General features: G+C 44.5%; 1 protein-coding gene across 5 annotated transcripts in view; it reads right to left on the reverse strand.

The window, feature by feature from the left end:
* Positions 1-18,209, reverse strand: part of DENND1A (DENN domain containing 1A) — a 207,570-nt gene that overhangs the window by 163,727 nt on the left and 25,634 nt on the right. For all 5 annotated transcript variants that reach the window (XM_087943987.1, XM_087943984.1, XM_087943986.1 and 2 more), the window contains exon 3: positions 2,457-2,500. In XM_087943987.1, the coding sequence (XP_087800113.1) occupies positions 2,457-2,500 (44 nt within the window). The remainder of the gene's footprint in view (positions 1-2,456; positions 2,501-18,209) is intronic.

The raw sequence follows: 18,209 nt of genomic DNA on the forward strand, positions 1-18,209 counted from the left end.
CACACCATATACCAGAAGAAAACACCAACCGCTACCTCAATGCCCAATCCCACCACCACCCAGCACAGATAAACTCCGTGCCCAAAACACTAATTGCCAGAACCAAACACCTGGCAGACAAGACACACATTAAGACTGAACTATGCACCCTGACTAAAGTACTGACAGCCAACGGCTTCCACAAAAGCAAAATCACTGGCTTGATCCACAAAAACACACTGAAACATAAAAGAGACCCAGAAGATGAACAGACCTATGGAACAGCTGTCCTACATAAGAGGTACTGCAGACAAAATCAGTAAGATACTACACAGGCACCACATCAAGACTGCCTTCAAAACAGACAGAAAAATAGCAGCCATCCTAAGAAACCCCAAAGATAAAATTGACCTGGAAAACCAAGTCCCCTGTGTATCATGCCCAGCCACATACATTGGACAGACCAATGGAAGAATAAGTACCCGCCTGGATGAACACAAAAATGCAGTAAAAAAGCTGGAACACACTTCCTCACTAGTCCAACACATGAAAGCCACAGATCATAGCATCGACTTCATCGAACACAAGGCTGCACCGCTTGCATTGTGAACAACACAAGGTAGTGAGGGGAGGAGGGAAAGGGCGGAAGAGGGGGGACTTGCCCCACACGCCTGGCCTGGGCACCAGGCTGCTTCTTTCTTCTTCTGCTTTTGGCTGCACGCGAGGAAAGCAGCCGAAGTCTTTCTTTCTCTCCCCCAAACTCCGCCAGCAATGAGTCTTTGGGACCCTGCAAGGCCTCCTGCTCCAAGAGGCTGAGCCAACAAAGACTCATTTCTGGTGGAGTTTGGGGGAGAGAAAGAAAGACTTCTGCTGCTTCTGCTGCTTTCCTTGCATGAAGCCAAAAGTCTCTCTCTCTCCCCCTGAGAACAGAGCTGGAGACGGTATCCTGCGATCCCAAATAAAGAACGATCGATCGGTAGGAAAATGGGGTGGGGAATTTTCCTGCAGACTTTTGGGGGGATTTTCCCAGGGTGTCTGGTCCTCGGGATTTAAAATAATGAGTTTGGTGGTCTCTGAAGTTCAAAAGGTTGGCCAGCCAGGCAGGCATTTTCTAGCCTGGTGCCTTTAACTGCTACATACCAACCTTAGTCTATACCTCATCAGTCTCAAAGGTGTGACAAAAAGGTGTTGCCTGTGGTTTTCCTAAAGGGAAAAAAATATTTCATGGGAGAACCAGGTTTATAACCCATCGATCGCGGCCACCACTGACAGCTCCAGGCCGGAGGGACCTTTAACCTGGCTGCACTTCACAAGAGAGGGTTCCCAGCTCTTCCTGGCGCATGCCGGCCCGACACTGGTGAATGCACTCGGGGACCTATTTATTAACAATTATTTGGGCACTGTGTGTTTTGCAGCTCGGCCCCCAACGCCACGCCAGGAAGCAGCCAGAAGGGGCTACGATAAACCTCGCCAAAAGAAAGAAAAGAAAAAGAAAGAAAACTGCCATGCGGCATGCTGCTTTGAAAAAAAATAATAATAATTAATATTCATCATTGAGAAGTTGGGCCCCGGGCTTAAGTGTCGGCCTTGCCAAGAAGGTGCCCCCAAGGGTCGTACGCCGGGAACGGTTGCCAGCAGGGAAAGAGAGATCCCTTCTGCCGGAGGGAAAAGATCCCTAAAAAGGGTGTATGGGTGTGCAGGAAAGGATAACGAAGGCTTGGCACCCACGTGTTTTTTTTTCCCCTTCCCCTCTTGAGAGTGTTTCCAACTGGGTAACAATTAAACATGAATTTGCCTAGTGTTTGCTAGTTGCCATGGCGGGCCCAGAGAAAGCTCCTTTCTCCCCACCAGGTGATGCTTGCTTCCCTAGAGGAAGCCAGCCAGCGAGTGGGGCTCAGCGTACAAGCAGTGTGAAAACACAACCACCTTCCCCCCCCCTCCTCCTTCTGCACTGCTCTATAATGAGGGAACCGCCGAGGGAAATAGCTTTGAGGTCCTGCGGACACACGGTTGCTTTTCACCTCTCCTTGCAGGCACTAATTGTACAATTCCCACGGCGTTTTGCACGCTCAGGCGCCCTTCTTCTCCCCTCCTCCTCTTTACGCCGCAGGTTCAAGGGAGGGGGGGGACCAAGGAGCAAGGCCCCCTGAATCCATAAAGGCTTGGGGGCTGCCCCCATGTGACATGCTGAACCCAGAGAGGTGAAATTCACCCACCCAAGAAATTTACTTAACGTGGGGAAGGTCGCCCTGAGACCCTCCACAAAGTTTCTTGTCCGGGCTCCCCCATCCACACGTGGGGTGGATGAGGATCTTGTAAGAAATTGGGGGTTTCCTTTTGCTCAGATTTTTCCAGGGGAGGGGAGGAAGAGGAGGGGTGGGGGAGAACAACCCTGAGAGGGCTAACCCACCCACCCCGTTCCCTCCCACCCGGCAAATGAATTTTGTCGTGTAAAAAAATAATTATGCATGCCCAACCTGGTCTCTGTAGTCCTCCGGGAACTGCTTCCGCACCTCAGGATCTGTAAATAATTGACAGATAATATTAATTGGCTTTGAATTGGTGAGCAAGCAGAGAATCACACATTAATATTTGATCAGAAGACGATAGCGGCCTTGGCAGGAGATGCGAACCAGGGCAGGCGGAGGAGGAGGAGGAGGAGGAAGAGGCAGAGAGCAGGAAGGTGGGACATTTGCAAGCTTGCCTTTTTTGCTCTCCTTCCCCAAGACCAAGAGGGGATGTTAAGGCCAGGAGCGCCACACTTAACGGCAGATGAATGAATGCAGGGAGGGAGGGAAAAAACGGAGCCCAGCACTGTGTTTTCTAAGTGAGCGTGGCTTCAATCGTGCTTCCATTTGTTCTGTTGGTGTGTGTGTGTTTTTTTTTTATTTTCCATTATCAGTGGTTTCTTTTGGTGAATGACAGGAGCAGACTTTATAATCAGAAGTGGGGGAGAGGGTTTACCTAACAATGGCATGGCCTAGGAGGGGGGAATTTTACAACTCTTTGATAATAGATTAGGAAAAGAAATTGAGCTGTGTCAGAAGGCTGGTTTAAAAAGGCCTGATTGGGGAGAGAGGAGAGAGAAAGGGAGAACGAGAGAGAATGAGAGAGAACAGAGAGAGAGAGAGAGAGAGAGAGAGAGAGAGAGAGAGAGAGAGAGAGAGAGAGAGAGAAAGAGAGAAAGGGAGGAAGAGAGGAAGAGAGGGAAGAAAAACAGAGAGAGAGAATGAGACAAGAGAGAATGGGGAGAAATAAGAAGAATAAGAGAACAGAAAAAGATAACGAGAAAAGAAAGAAGAAGCAAGAAAACGAGAGAAAGAGGAAAAGAATGAGAGATAAGGAAAAAAAGAGTATGAGAGAAAAGAAGACGAGAAAAAGAGACAGAGAATAAGAGAAAAGAAAGAGAGGAAAGAAAGAATGAGAAAACAGACAGAGAGAACGAGAGAAGAGAAGAGAGAGAGAAGAGAATGAAAAAGAGAGAGAATGAGAGAAAAGAAACAGATTTCAGAGAAAAGAGAGAACAGAAAGAGAGAACAAGAGAAAAGACAGAGAAGAGAAAGAGAGAAGGGAACGAAATAAGAGACAGAATGAGAGAAAAGAAAGTATGAGAGAAAAGAGAGAGAAGGAAAAGAGAGAGAAAGAGATAGAGAACAAGAGAAAAGAAGGATAAAGATTATGAGAGAAGAGAGAGAGAAGGGAACAAAATAAGAGAGAGAATGAGAGAAAAGAAAGCATGAGAGAAAAGAGAAAAGGAAAAAAGAGAAAGAGAATGAGAGAAAAGAAAGATAGAGAGCAGGAAAAAAATCTATCAATAAAGAACAAATTAAAGTTACTGCAAGCCTCTTGAGCCATAGGGAACTTTTAAGACTGTTTATAGCCCTTCATTCTTTCATCCCTCTTTCTGGGGTAAACCATGTGCCACATTGCACAACACCACAAGCAGCATTTCTGAGCAGGTTTAATTGTATTAAACAGAACAGAAGCAGCAAAGAAAAGAAAAAAAAACCACAAACACAGACAGAAATAATTCTTATGACAAATCATCTCAAAACAACCTTGCCACAACCATCTGCTTTTCCTGAAGCAAATCCCTCCGATTGCCAGGTTCCGTATTACGAGTGTAATTTTTAATTACAGTAATAATAAGAGGGGGGTGGAGGAAAAGCATCTCGCATTTGGTTGGGAAGTTGTCATTTTTGAAGAAGGAGCTTGCTGTCAAGAGCAACATTTGGGCGCACAATTGTGAGCATCATGCCGTCCGCTAGGTTTCCTGGACAAGGCACACTGTGTTAACCAGATGCTTTTTTTTGCTTTTGCAAAAAAAAGAAAAACTGAATTAAAAAAATGTTTCTGCAAGTTTTGATCGTTGCAGTGGAACCTTGTAAATAATCTTCACTGCTCAATTGTTCTTCTGTTCCCTGAATCGAAGCTGGCGTGGTAAATGAATGAATTTTATGATGCGTATATAATATATTTTGTATTAAAAAAAGAAGTCCCACCCTCGCTCTTTGTAGGCAAAGGAAGTTTTGCTAATAAATTGGTTCAGGGGCAGGTCCCGATTTTTTATCAGATGTAGAATTCCCACTCCTGGTGTCAACAGCGAATTCAAAATGTACGGAGCGTGTTTAAGAAAAAGCGAAGCCGTGGAATCTGCAATTAGATTTTCCAAGAGGACAGTGGTCCTTTAGCTGTTCATTTGGCCAGGAGAGGGGTTGTTTTAAAGGGTGGGGGAGGGGGGGAGATTATTGAGGAAGAGAGAAAAAACCAGAATAACAGCAGGAAAAAAGAGAAATTCCATCAACGAGTATTTGTCAAAGGATGGGTGGATGGATAGATGGAAGGAAGGAGGGGTGGATGGATGCTTGGATGGGTAGATGGATGGATGGATGGATGGATGGATGTTTGGATGGGTGGATGGATGGATGGATGGATGGAAGGGTGGATGGATGTTTGGAAGGGTAGATGGATGGATGGATGGATGCTTGGATGGATGGATGGATGGATGGATGGATACTTGGATGGATGTTTGGAAGGGTAGATGGATAGATGGATGCTTGGAAACACTGATGAATAGATAGATGGATGGAAGGCTAGATGGATGGATGTTTGGATGGGTGGATGGATGGATGGATGGATGGATGGATACTTGGATGGGTGGATGGATGTTTGGAAGCATGGATGGATGGGTGGATGGATGGATGGATGGAAGGGTGGATGGATGTTTGGAAGGGTAGATGGATAGATGGATGCTTGGAAGCATTGATGAATGGATGGATGGATGGAAGGCTGGATGGATGGATGTTTGGATGGGTGGATGGATGGATGGATGGATACTTGGATGGGTGGATGGATGTTTGGAAGCATTGATGGATGGATGGATGGAAGGGTGGATGGATGCTTGGAAGGGTAGATGGATGGATGGATGGATACTTGGATGGATGTTTGGAAGGGTAGATGGATAGATGGATGCTTGGAAGCATTGATGAATGGATGGATGGATGGATGTTTGGAAGGTTAGACAGTTGAATGGATGGGATGGATGGATGGATGTTTAGATGGGTGGATGGATGAGCAGATGCAGACTGTGTGTTCCTAGCCCACCCTTTAGGTTCTTTTTTCTCATGCCTTGGGGGGTTTGCCCACCAGTAATTCAAGATGCTGATTGTCCCCTTTAAAGCCCTTCGTGACTTGGGACCAGGTTATCTGAGGGGCCATCTCTTGCTGGTCACATCCACCCAACCCACTAGAGTAGGAGGCAAGAAATGTTGCAGGTACCGTCCCTAAGGAGATCTATCTGGTGGGACCCCCAAAAAGGGCCTTCTCCCACTCTCTGGAACATCATCCCCCCCAAGATTAATCTGCCCCCCCCCCCATTCTAATGCTCTTTCAGAAAGCCCTGGAGACGTGGTTCTACCAGGTGGCCTGGGGAACCCAGAGTGGGATGGAGCCCTTTAAATGGCATATTTGAGTATGTGTTGTCGCTAGAGGGGGGTTATTGTTTTTTTATTATTTTTATTTCTTCAATATTGTGTTTTTCTTTTCTGTAAGCCACCTAGAGTGGCTGTGAACAAGTAAGAGACAATATAATTTTAGGTAGGTAGGTAGATGACAGATAGATAGATAGATAGATAGATAGATAGATAGATGATAGATCGATAGATAGATAGATAGATAGATAGATAGATAGATAGATAGATAGATAGATAGATAGATAGATAGATAGATAGAGATGATAGAAGATAGATAGATGATGATGATGATAGATAGATAGATAGATAGATAGATAGATAGATAGATAATGATAGATAATGATAGATAGATAGATAGATGAGATACAGATGATAGAAGATAGATGATAGATGATAGATAGATAGATAGATAGATAGATAGATAGATAGATAGATAGATAGATAGATAGATAGATAGATAGATGATGGAGACAGATGATAGAAGATAGATAATGATAGATGATAGATGATAGATAGATAGATAGATAGATAGATAGATAGATAGATATGGAGACTGATGATAGAAGATAGATAATGATAGATAGATAGATGCCACCAATCAAATCAAGGGCCCCAACGAAGACCCACAGGCTGCCATGCAACATCCACCCCACTTTGCAACTTAGTTCAGCCCAGCCCTGGCACCGTTTCCCCCTTTCCCGGTCTCCTAATTTCCACCGGCAGCAGGAGCATGGCATACGGACGCCTCCTGGAATCCTGCCGTTTGCAAAAATGCCTTTAAACGGTCCATCTGGCAGGCATCCCCTTGCATGCCTCTACAAATTTTAACACTCTTCAGCGGTCTGTGTTGCATCCGCTTCGCTGCTTCGGGAATGAAACCGTCTGGGAGCATTTTCTGAAGCAGTGGGGGGGGGGAGGAATCGCATTTTATGCGAGGGGAAATTTATTTTATCCGTCAAGACTCGCCTTCCGCTCCCAATCTTTTCTCTGGGAAACAGAAAACAGCCAGAAAAGAAGATTCAGCACCTCAGATCCTGCTTATGGTTTCCAAATTGCTTTTTTTTTTTTAATGAAAGGAGAAAAGTTCTGCAAAATGCAGAAAGAAGCAGGAACTCCTTGCGAGGAATCCAGCTAGCAAGGAAACACCAAGTTGGCTTGTTCCACTTCTGTCCAGGTGCCTTAAGTTACAGGCAGTCTTCAATTTACAACAGTTCAAAGTTACAACGGTGCTGAAAAAAAAGTCACATTGACCATTTTTCACAGTTATGATCTTGATAAGCATTCTGTCAGGATTCCAGCAATCGCCCTTATTAAATAATGATTCTTGAGCCAAACTTCAAAAAACTGCAAAGGATTCATTAGAGGCGACATTCTGGCCCTGCCCTGTATGAAGCCAACTTTGGCCTGCGTCATTTACAGTCCCCTGTGACCCTGTTTCCCCTCTCCCCCCTGGGTGCGTCACAAATCAGATTCTCCAATTGAGCCCATTCACAGGCTGGGTGTCATCAATCACATTCTCCAATTAAATATATTCCTGGGCAAAAGCTCTGGTAGTTTAGTTACAATCTTTTAAAGAGAAGAGTTGGAATGTAGTTTCGCTTTCAAACTGCTGCACGGCTCTTCCAGATTTCCTTCCTCCCCCCCCCTTTTTTTTTATGGCAACTAGTAAAACAGGAATGGTTTATGAGTTGACATTCAGCTCCTCTCACTTCTTGAAGGTGACTGTATAAAGCAAAACCAAATTGAGTGCAGAGATAGTATTTAGGGCTGCGACCCCCCCCTCCTCCCCAGTCTTGGTTGAATTTTGATCATGGGATCAAACTTCAGATGCTTGGCAGCTGACTCATATTTATTATGGTTGCTGTGTCCCTGGGTGCACGTTATATCCCCTTTTGCGTCCGTCTGGCCAGCGAAGTCAACGGGGAAGCCCGATTCACCTAACGATCAGGTTATTGATTGATCAGCTGCAGTGATTCACAATGGTGACCAGAAAGGTCATAAATGGGGCAAAATTCACCAATGCCTCACTTAACGACAGAAATGTTGGGCTTGATTATGGTCATATATCAAGGACTACCTGTAAACTCATAACATTGGCCCAAGTAAGTGATAAAATGGCTCTCAACTTTTTCCCCACCCTCTTTAAGGCTCTTCCAAACATGGCCCACCACAGTTCCACAACGAAATATTTACAAACTTAAACAAACTTCGTATTCTGACTTAGGCATCCCCAAAAGCACAAAGCCGACTCCTCGTCCCGATAAAACCCCTTTTATTTAATTTATAGTGAATTCCTCTCCAGCAAAGTCCCGGCCAAACGTCTTTCAAGAGATTTCACAATTACAGACCTTTATCAGGCTTGGAGAGTTGCCAGGCCGATATCTTTCAGATGCCGCACTGTAGCAGACAATAATTGGCCAGAATGCAGGAACAGATCTTCACCCTAGTGAACGAATTGTCTCCTGCAGAGCCCCACTCCCCTTTGTTCTTTTTTTATTCCCTATGGGAGGGGCCATTCACCAGCCACTTGTGCCTTTACTCCCAAGTCGACACTTGTTCCTTAGCTGTTCCCTTCTTCTGGCAGCTCTGTGCTTGCGCACATTGGGAACAGGCTCCAGCTGTTCTTCTTCCCCACTGATCTCCCACTCTGAAGGCAGCTGATAATGGTCAGACGGCCCTGGCCCCATTTCTGCCTCTGACGCAGAGCCCTTGTCCAAGCCTTCCCCAGACTCCAGGACTGGCCCATGTTCCTCCCCAACCTCCTCACTGTCTGAATCTGCCACCAGCTCTGCTGGTGGGCCACAACACTTCATTTCTATTTTCCAAGAAATACCAAGATGGTATCTAATGTTTTCCCCCCAGATGTGGCATGTTTCCAAATGCTCAACAATGACAGAAACAAAGCTGTTTGCAATGAGCTGAGCACCTGAGGAATTGAAAAAGCAAAGCGAATGGCCTTGGAAACCATGACATTTAGGAACCGCTGAAGAAAAAGTAAAAAAAAAGAGAGACAGCTGCAATCAGAGTGGGGGCACCAATAAAAAAAGGCATAAATTGGTTAAGAAAGCCAGCTTCCTTTTAAACACAATTTATGCTCCCATTAAAGCCTTCCTTTCCTTATGCTGTAAAAACAGGAATTACGAGTCTTCATCCCAATAAACATCCATCCTCAGACTCAAAGGAAAATCCAAAATGACACTCTCTGAGGGGAAGGGGAAGCAAATTGTCCCTGTATTATGCCCCCCGTCCCCCCAAAAATGTTTCCATGCTAATATTTTAATAGAATTGAAGCAACATTAGTCACGACTTTGCTTGGCTGGAGGCCATTAACAGAAAGCCATTGTCAAAAGAGTGGTTTTTAGACTCCCTGATAATTGTACTATCAGTTTCCGCCCAAGCTGATCGTATAATTTCTTTCGAGAGATTATAGTTGGGTACAAATCTGTTTTTGAATGGATGGGATGGGATAGAATTAAATTAGGATACAGAGCAGGGAATAGAACAGAACAGAAAAAGAAATTGGAATGGAGCGGAACAGAATGGAACGGAACGGAGAAATAGGAAAATAAAATAAAAGAACAGAACAGGATAGAAAATAGGAATACAAATAATGAATAGAACAGAACGGAATGGAATACAGAATACAATAGAATGTAGAATATAGAATACAGAACAAAGGAAATGAAATGAAGTGGAATGGAATGGAGTGGAATGAGGGATAAGAGAGGAGAGGATATAGAGTAGGGTTATTTGGCCAAGCGAAAATGCCAGTTTTTTGTGATTTATTAGCATCTTTTATTTTCCTAGCATGTAATTCAAATTCTAATTAATAAAGCAAAGCTTCATTCCCCGCCCCCAGGGTTTTGAAATTTGCATGGGGCAGCAAGTGGGCAACACCGCTAGGCACATCCACAACAATACAAAAAGTAGTCCAAAACATTTCCCCAGATTATTTCCAAGTCGAGATCTTGCAAGACTTAAAACAGGAGATAAGGAAGAACCGATTCTGGACAAGTCCAAAAAAACAAAAACAAAAACCCTTTTGTATAAAAAGTTACGGACTTTGCAAATTATCCTGGCAGATCCTTGAACCTTCTTCACGACTTTTTTCTACAGATCACCTCAGTAGATCACCTCTAAATCACACCCTCCCTTCAAAAGTCTTGAGTGCTTAGACATTTCATGGACCCGTTTAGAAGGGACTGTACACTGCTCAACAAAATTTGTCCAACTTGGAAAACAAAAAATAAGCCCCTACTTATTCCATCTCAAAAGGAGCCAGAGATAGCATTTGACAAAAGGCATTTGAGCTAAGCCAGTTCATTATAGATTGCCTGTCCCCACTGAGTTTTAAACTCAAAGCCAAATTAAGATATTTGTTAATGGAGAACTTCATTAAGACCCCCGAAAGGAAGGATGTTTCTTGTAACAAAGACCTGAAAGCAGGGCTCCCTTTTTTTAAAAAAAAAAAAAAAATCTTGTTCTGCAATTTCATGCTTTTTAAGACACCCTGGGCCTTTTCTCCGTGAGTCTTGAGTTTAATCCCATGCTGGACCCTGATTTAATTTTCCAGCTGACAGGGTGGGAATCTGTTCTGCATTAGAGATGCTCTTTTCTCTGAGCCTTTCAATGTCCCTTGAATACCCAAATACGGCGAGTTGGAAGAAAAGCCGTTCTGCTTCCTTTCACTCACCTGTCATTCACAGGCCCACCGTTTAAAAAAAAACAAAAAAAAACTGGACTGGTATTTATAGACTAAGTCATAGGAAGGAAAGCATGTGTTTTTTTTTCCTCCACCCACTTTGGAAATCTGCCTTTGAATCCCAGAGCCCAATTTTACCCGAGGCAACATCTAGGCATACAAATAAATGAGAATAAAAAGCTTGTTTAGTTCTTCGGATTTGTGCCGGATTAAAAAAAAACAAAAAACCACACCCAGAGTTTCTCATCTGTTTTCACCTTTTTACCCACCTAACCCGTTAGGCAAACCCCAGCATGTCATATAACCTGAGGCCTTCTCCCTGTCTTCAAAGGGTGACACCACTAGGCACATCCACAACAATACAAAAAGTAGTCCAAAACATTTCCCCAGATTATTTCCAAGTCGAGATCTTGCAAGACTTAAAACAGGAGATAAGGAAGAACCGATTCTGGACAAGTCCAAAAAAACAAAAACAAAAAACCCTTTCCCTCTCCCAAAATCCAGCATGGGTCACCCTCCAGGTCGTGGTGTTTGGTTTGCTCTCCCTGTAACTACTCGGTTTCCTAGAAAACACAACCTACACAGAAAGTAAGTCCTAGCTTGATTTTTACCCATGCGCCCAATATAAGCCCTACCCCACAAATAATCCCTAATTACGATCCCACCCAACTCCAGAGTGGACGGGTAAAAATTAAGCTAGAATAGGGATGGGTGGAGGGGTGGAGCTGCTCTACTACTTCCCTTTGGACAGGTGTAGCCAGGCCTCGCAGACACCCACACCTGCCTCGCCGGCCCATTTTTTTTTCTGCAGCCAGCAAGGCTGAAGGCCTCTGTAGCTCTGAGAACAAAGCTCTGGATCGATCCAGAGTTCTCTTATCGGCTGCAGAGTCCTTGCCGGCTGCAGAAGAAGTTCCTGAAGGCCTCTGACAGTGAAAAAAAAGAGGCCAGGGGCGACGTGCGCAAGCGAGGTTAGTCAGTGGATAGCATCCCCTGAAAATAAGACCTGGCGCCTTTTTTTGGTGGGTAAAAAAAATTATAAGACAGGGCCTTATTTTCGGGAAAATACGGTAACTAACTCACAAAGCGGTTCGCAGGGAGTTGTTAGCTGTGCAGTTTTTGACTCCGTTTCTTCCTCTGCAGAACATTGGGGGCTTGTTTCCTGCCCAGCCCTCCTTGTCAAGTCCATTCCCACAGACCCAATTTTATCCCGCTCTTTAGAGTAGAAGACTCGATTGAATCTTCCTCATCCTTGCAAGTTGAGAGGAAGGCGGTCACGAGAGGAAGGGCTAGATGGGGGATCTGAAGGTGTCCAGATTGATCGGATCTTCCACCCGCCTCTTGCCAGAGGTTTACTAGGGCAATGCTGTAGAGTCGAACCCCACATCGTCCATGACAACACAACTGGCCTATCTGGAACAACTGGAAGCGAATAGAAGATCCTGTGTGGTTGTGCTCACGGAGAGCCACAACAGGGCCTTGACCCAACGGGGCAAGGGAAAGCGGCCAGATCTTTTCCTGTTCCTCCACTAAAGACAACCTCTCACTTCTTCCAATTAGTGGCCCAGCAGAAAGCTCGTTAATGCTCAGGGTGTTTTGCTTTCTTTTCGATTCCCTCCTCAGAAGGAAATGCCGATCCTGCTCTACTTCGTTCAGCTATTCTCACGATGAGAAAGAATATTGGTAACCCGGGGTTAAATTGGAGGGGGTCCTTTGCAGTCGTTTCTTGAGCCAACTAGGTAACACCATCAACATCATCAGTGCTAGATGGGAGGAGGAGGAGGAGGATGGGGATCTTTGGTGCTCTTTGAAACTTGGTGGTTTTTTGCAGGCATTTCATGACACAACTAGGTAACACCATGAGTGCTAGGAGGGGATGAGGTTTGCAGAGAATGAGGAGGAGGGTAGGAGGATGACTGTGGGGTCCTTGGTGGTCCCTTAGCTTGTTGTTTTGCAGACATTTCATGACCCAACTAAATGACATCAGTAGTGCTATTTTAGGAGGAGGAGGAAGAGGACGACTATGGGGTCTCTGGTGCTCTCTGAACTTGATTGTTTTCTTGCAGACATTTCAAGACCCAACTAGGTAACATCATCAAGGCCAGAAGGGAGAGAGGCAAAGCAAACCCCACTCCCTTCTAGCACTGATGACGTTAACCAGCTTGGTAATGAAAACTAGCTCAAGATGAGCCAATTTTTTGGTAGCAAATCCATCAAAGTCACTTTTAATCCGTTTAATCTGTTTTTCCATTTTCCTGGGTTTGTATTCATTTTCACATCCACTCCTTTTCTCTCTGTTTTTTTTTTTTTAATCCTGTAAGCATTTATGCAATGCCAACACCATTTACTGCGTACATGTTTTCATAATATAGGCCTCTGGCATACACTTTTTCAACTGTGAACTCTGCTACAACTAAGAAGCACCGGGTGGCTGCCCTAAAGTTTTCAGAAGCTCAAATGAAAGAAAATTTGTGTTAAAAAGGCAAACAGAAGCATCCCTATTTTGACCAGCAGTAGCAGAATGTGGGAAAAAGCTGAATTTTAAAAAGAACTCCTATTTTCAAAACAAACACAAAACACAGCCTCAACCAGGAATTTCTAAGATATGTTAAATATACCCAAATGCCCATAAAATCTGCAACTTGATATTAAGGAGACAAAAGTAGCAAAAGATATTCATCTTTGATACTTTTATCTTCTTAATGTCAGGTTATTTATTTGTAAATTATACAGGGGGAAAAAAGACACAAAGTCCTAGAGAGCAAAATAGGAAAAAGATACAGAATTAATGCCGGGAAGTTTTGACTGGTCAAGATTGCAACTATTCACTTTTATTTTTTTAAAAACAAATTTTATTCAGTTTTTCACATAAAAACTAAAAAAATCTCTTTTTAGTGGACAACATATTTCCGGGTCATCACCTTTACACACAAATATGACAGCAATTATACATTCATATATGCATACTTAATTCTATTATTACCTTTTCCATTCCAAATTTTCAGTAAGGCGAGAAACAAACACATTAATTCTGGCCTCTTTCACTAATCTCAATCGAAACATCTTTTTGTTTCATTTCAATTATTTCAAATATAATCCTTTAATATTTATTTTAAAAATAAAGATAAACAATATGTGTTTGCATAATAATAATAATAATAATAATAGGTTGCCAATGTCTCTCCTTGCTTTTAATAGTCGACATGACTTATTAATTTAGTTGGTTCTTTAGTCTGTCATATTCCCTTTCCATTACACATTCTTTTTATAAATTCTAAATTAATACAAGTTTTAACACTAAAGAAAAAACAAACAAGTATAGGTTTCCCCCCTGCAACTATTCACTTTTATATTTAATCCCTGGTCCCAGAATACCTTTAAAAGATCAGTTAGATAAATGAATTTTTTCTCTCTCCCTCCCTCTCTTTCCCCCTCCCTCTCCCTCTCTCTCTCTCTCTCTCTCTCTCTCAATGTAAACAAAGCAAAGTCAAAATTTTAGTTTGGGTGGGCATACAGAGACTGCAGTCCTTAATTCTTTACCACATTAAGCTGGACAGCCGGGGACTTTTAATATTTTCACGCACTACAGGTTTTTTAGGCCCATGTGGATGGGTCAGATTTTCCAACAGAGTTGGAAGGTCATCTAGTCCAACCCCCTGCCCAAGCAGGAGACCCTACACCAATTTCTGACAGACGGCAGTCCAGTCTCTTCTTGAAAGCCACCAGGGATGAAGCTCCCACAACGTCTGAAGGCAATGTCTGAACTCCATGGGTTGGTTGTTCTGTCAGAAAATGTCTCCTTATTTCCAGGTTGAACACTCTCCTTGATCAGTTTCCATCCATTCTTCCTTATCTGACCTTTGTTTGCCTTGGAAAATAGCTTGACCCCCTTCCTCCTCTCTGGGGCAGCCCCTCCAATATTGCAACACCACTATCGTGTCTCCCCTGGTCCTTCTCTTCCCTAGACTAGCCAGGCCCAGTTCCGGCAACCGTTCACTGTGTTGGACTGCCTGTGAACTTAGCCTGGAAAACAGCCCCCTCAAAACTGAACGGCCTTTCAAGAAACAGAAAGGGGGGCTCTCGGAAAATAGGGGGGAAACTTCTAACTTGCCAACAAGCACAGGGTTCAGGGGGGTGGGGTGCAACCCCTTAAATTTCCGGAATGACCCTTGGAGAGCTGTTTTATTCCAGGACTCTCAGGAAAGCTAAGAAGAAGGAGGGGTGGATGGATGTTTGGAAGTGTAGAGAAAAAAAGAAGAGAAGTTGAAAAAAGAGAGAGAGAGTTCTCTGCTTGGATCAGCAAAGATGCAGACACAAAGGAATCAATGTCCCATTTTTTCTCAACAGAGAGAGAGAGAGAGAGAGAGAGAAGGGGGAGAACAGTGGGGGTGCCCAAAAATTTGTTCTGGACGACCCTGCCTGTCCTTTGAGAGGCTCATTAATGGGCCTGGAAGGGAAGGAGCTCGGAAGGAGCCAAATTGGTGGAAACGCAGTCCTGGTTTCTGAGCACAAAGCCCATTGGGATGGAGAGCGTTTGCCAAACCCAGCAAAGCGATGGGACACAAGGAGAGGCGTTCATTCGCCAGAACATAATAACACTCGGAGTAGGGATTGACAGGGGGGAGAGAGAGGAAATCAGCAGGAAACCGAAGGTCTCCATTTCCGCTGCCCAAAATATGTTTTGACGTGGAGATTCTCCGTCCTCCAGATCATGGTTGCCCCCACAGATGCTTTTTCAGGAGGCAACTGGACTTTCTGGGTTTTGCCTTGAAGAGGTTTCGCTTCTCCTCCAAGGAGCTTCTTCAGCTCTGACCGGATGGTGAGAAATGGAAGGATTGATCCTCCTTGCAGACAGCTGGTCATTTGCATCCTTTGAGAGGGTTGTTGAGGCCACCCGGTCACCTGAGTGGGAAAGGGGGGGGGGGGGGGGGTTGGGGGGGGGGGGGGGGAGGGGGGGTTTTTCCTCCTGGCGGGCGGTGGGTTTTTTTCCCCCTTGGGGGGGCTGTTGAGGCCACTTGGAGGTGTGTCTGTGTCCTCAGGGTCACCTGAGTGGTGCTTCTGGTTCCTGTAGTCTGCAATCTTTTGGAAATCCATTCATACTCCCACATCATTGTTAAAAATGGGTGTCAGGGTACCAAGCAGAGGTTCTGACTGGTTTTGAGGAACCGGTAGTGGATTTTGAGTAGTTCAGAGAACCAGCAAATCCCACCTCTGACTGGCCCCGCCAACCCTATCTCTTGTCTGCCTCCCATTGAGTCCCAGCTGATCGGCTGGGTCTCCTTTGGTTGCCCTGCACAGGAGAACGGAGCTGGAAAGCAGGTTAATGGGGTGGGGAGGGAAGGGGCATTTTGCAGTATCCTTCCCCTGCCACGCCCACCAAGCCACACTCACAGAACTGGTAGTAAAAAAAATTTGAATACCACCCACTGGTTCCAAGTAATAAATCCATTGCAAGCAAGGCTCCGAGGCAATTGAATTCCTCAAAGATGACTGTCATTGGAATTATCACAATTCCAGAAAACTGTCTCTGGAAAACTCCCACAATTGTCACCGTATTAAAAGTAAAGGATTTTCAACCTTCTCAAAATGATCAGTCCCATGGTCCAATCACCGCGCACTCCGAAAACCAGGTGGCATTCCTTCGCCTTCTTCTTCGGCCAGGTGTGAGAATGCCCTTGGTTCCCAAGAGAAAGTATTTTGTTTTGGCTACAAAATTCCCCATATCTCAGGAGTCTTCAAACTTGGCAGCTTTTAAGACTGGTGGACTTCAAGTCCTAGAATTCCTCCTCTAGTCGTGTTAGCTCAGGGATTCTGGGAGTTGAAGTCTATCAGAGTATATTCATGAACTGGAATAAAGCATGGTAACAAGGTCAGCCAATGCAAGAGTGTTTGGAAACTGAAACTAGAAGTAACCGAGGCGTGGCTCTATATCAGTGATGGCTAACCTATGACACGTGTGTCACTCGTGACATGCCGAGGCACTTTGACTGACACGCCTGTTGGTGTGGGGAAAACCTGCACATTTAGAGGCTGCCTGTGCTCTGCTCCAATCCCTGCTCCCTGCTTGTTGCGTGGAGGTGTGGTGTCACCGCTGCCGCAAGATCTTTGCAGCAGAGAACTAGTTTTAACCGCCATAAACTGAGGTTTGTCAGTTCCATTACCTCAGGAACGCTACAGGAGGAAAGGAGATCCATGAGGTTCACAGCCCTGTAAGGTGGCCTTCCGATCCCCACATCCTGCACCTGCAGCCCTGAGACCAGGGAGACGAGTTTCACAGCCCTGTGTGATCACCCCAGCCCAGTCCGTCATAAACCAAATTATTGATATTTCTTGAAGTGACACACGACCCGAGGAAGGCTACACTTTTTCCCAATTTTCGACACACCAAGCTGAAAAGGTTAGCCATCACTGCTCTATATTAAGCTCTGCAGCTTTGAAGCTATGTTAAGTTCTGAGTCTGTCTATTGAAAATGAAACGGCTTCTCTCCTCTGCTGCGTGTCTTGCTTGCCTGCTGAACTGAAGAGAAACTGAGGTCTCTTTCTGAGCTCCTGAGTTGCTGCTGTTCTGCTCTGAACCTGTAACATGCCTGCTTCTGTTTGAGTTCGCTCCACGTTGGAGAAATCTACAACTGGTATTGTAAAATGTACTTTAGATGTTTATAAAGAAGTTAAATGAAGCCTCAGCCATCTGTGTTTATTTTTCTGGCGCTGAATTTACGCTGCAATACTCTGAGCAAGTCTTAAACTTACCAAGTTTGAAGACCCTTGCTCTATCTCAAACCCCCCCCTCCCTGACCCTCAGCTCCAGCATGGCAACATTGAAGTGGACCCAATGGCTTCGATCAGGCCAGCTTCAGCGTTGACAGCCATGACTCGGGAGTTGGGGACCCTGATCTAAGGTTAAGACTCAATTTTTCCAGTTCATCCCCCCTGATAACTTTGCCTCCTCCAAGACTGCCTATGAACCAGAAAGGCGTTTTCACCCTTAGGACATAGAACAACAGAATTGGAAGGGACTTTGGAGGTCATTTAGTCCAACCCCCTGCTCGAACAAGAGAGTCTATTCCAAATATTAGCCTCTCCTTAGGATCGAACTCACAGCCTCCTGATTGTGAGGCGAGAGCTGTGTGACGATTCCACAACCCTCAAGGTGAGGATATTGTAAAATTTTAAAAAAAAATACACTCAGTTCTTTATGGAAAGCAAACACTTCAAGGGGTGTTTGAATCAGGCGTACACACAGACAAATAATTGCTTAAAAATTCCAGATTTCCCAGTGATTTTTAAAATGATAGAAGCTAAAGCAACGAGACTGAGGCCCACAAAGAATTAACTGGATTAATTAGCAAGGGATTTCAGAAGCAGTTTGAAGCTAGGAAACCAAAACACTAAACTGTTTAAATACTTTGACAGCAAATCACGGTTTCCAAGCAGCCCTCGCTGCTTCCATCCCCTTCTTTTCAGTTCAATGTTTTAACACATTTAACCTGACGGAGGTACTTTATCACGAGATCTGAATGACGCTGTCAAAATACTCAAAAAAAGACGCTAATTTTTTT

This window comes from Notechis scutatus, chromosome 15, assembly GCF_049901735.1.
Source record: "Notechis scutatus isolate UNSWTSFEM ecotype Mainland chromosome 15, rNotScu1.2, whole genome shotgun sequence".
Lineage (NCBI taxonomy): Eukaryota > Metazoa > Chordata > Lepidosauria > Squamata > Elapidae > Notechis > Notechis scutatus.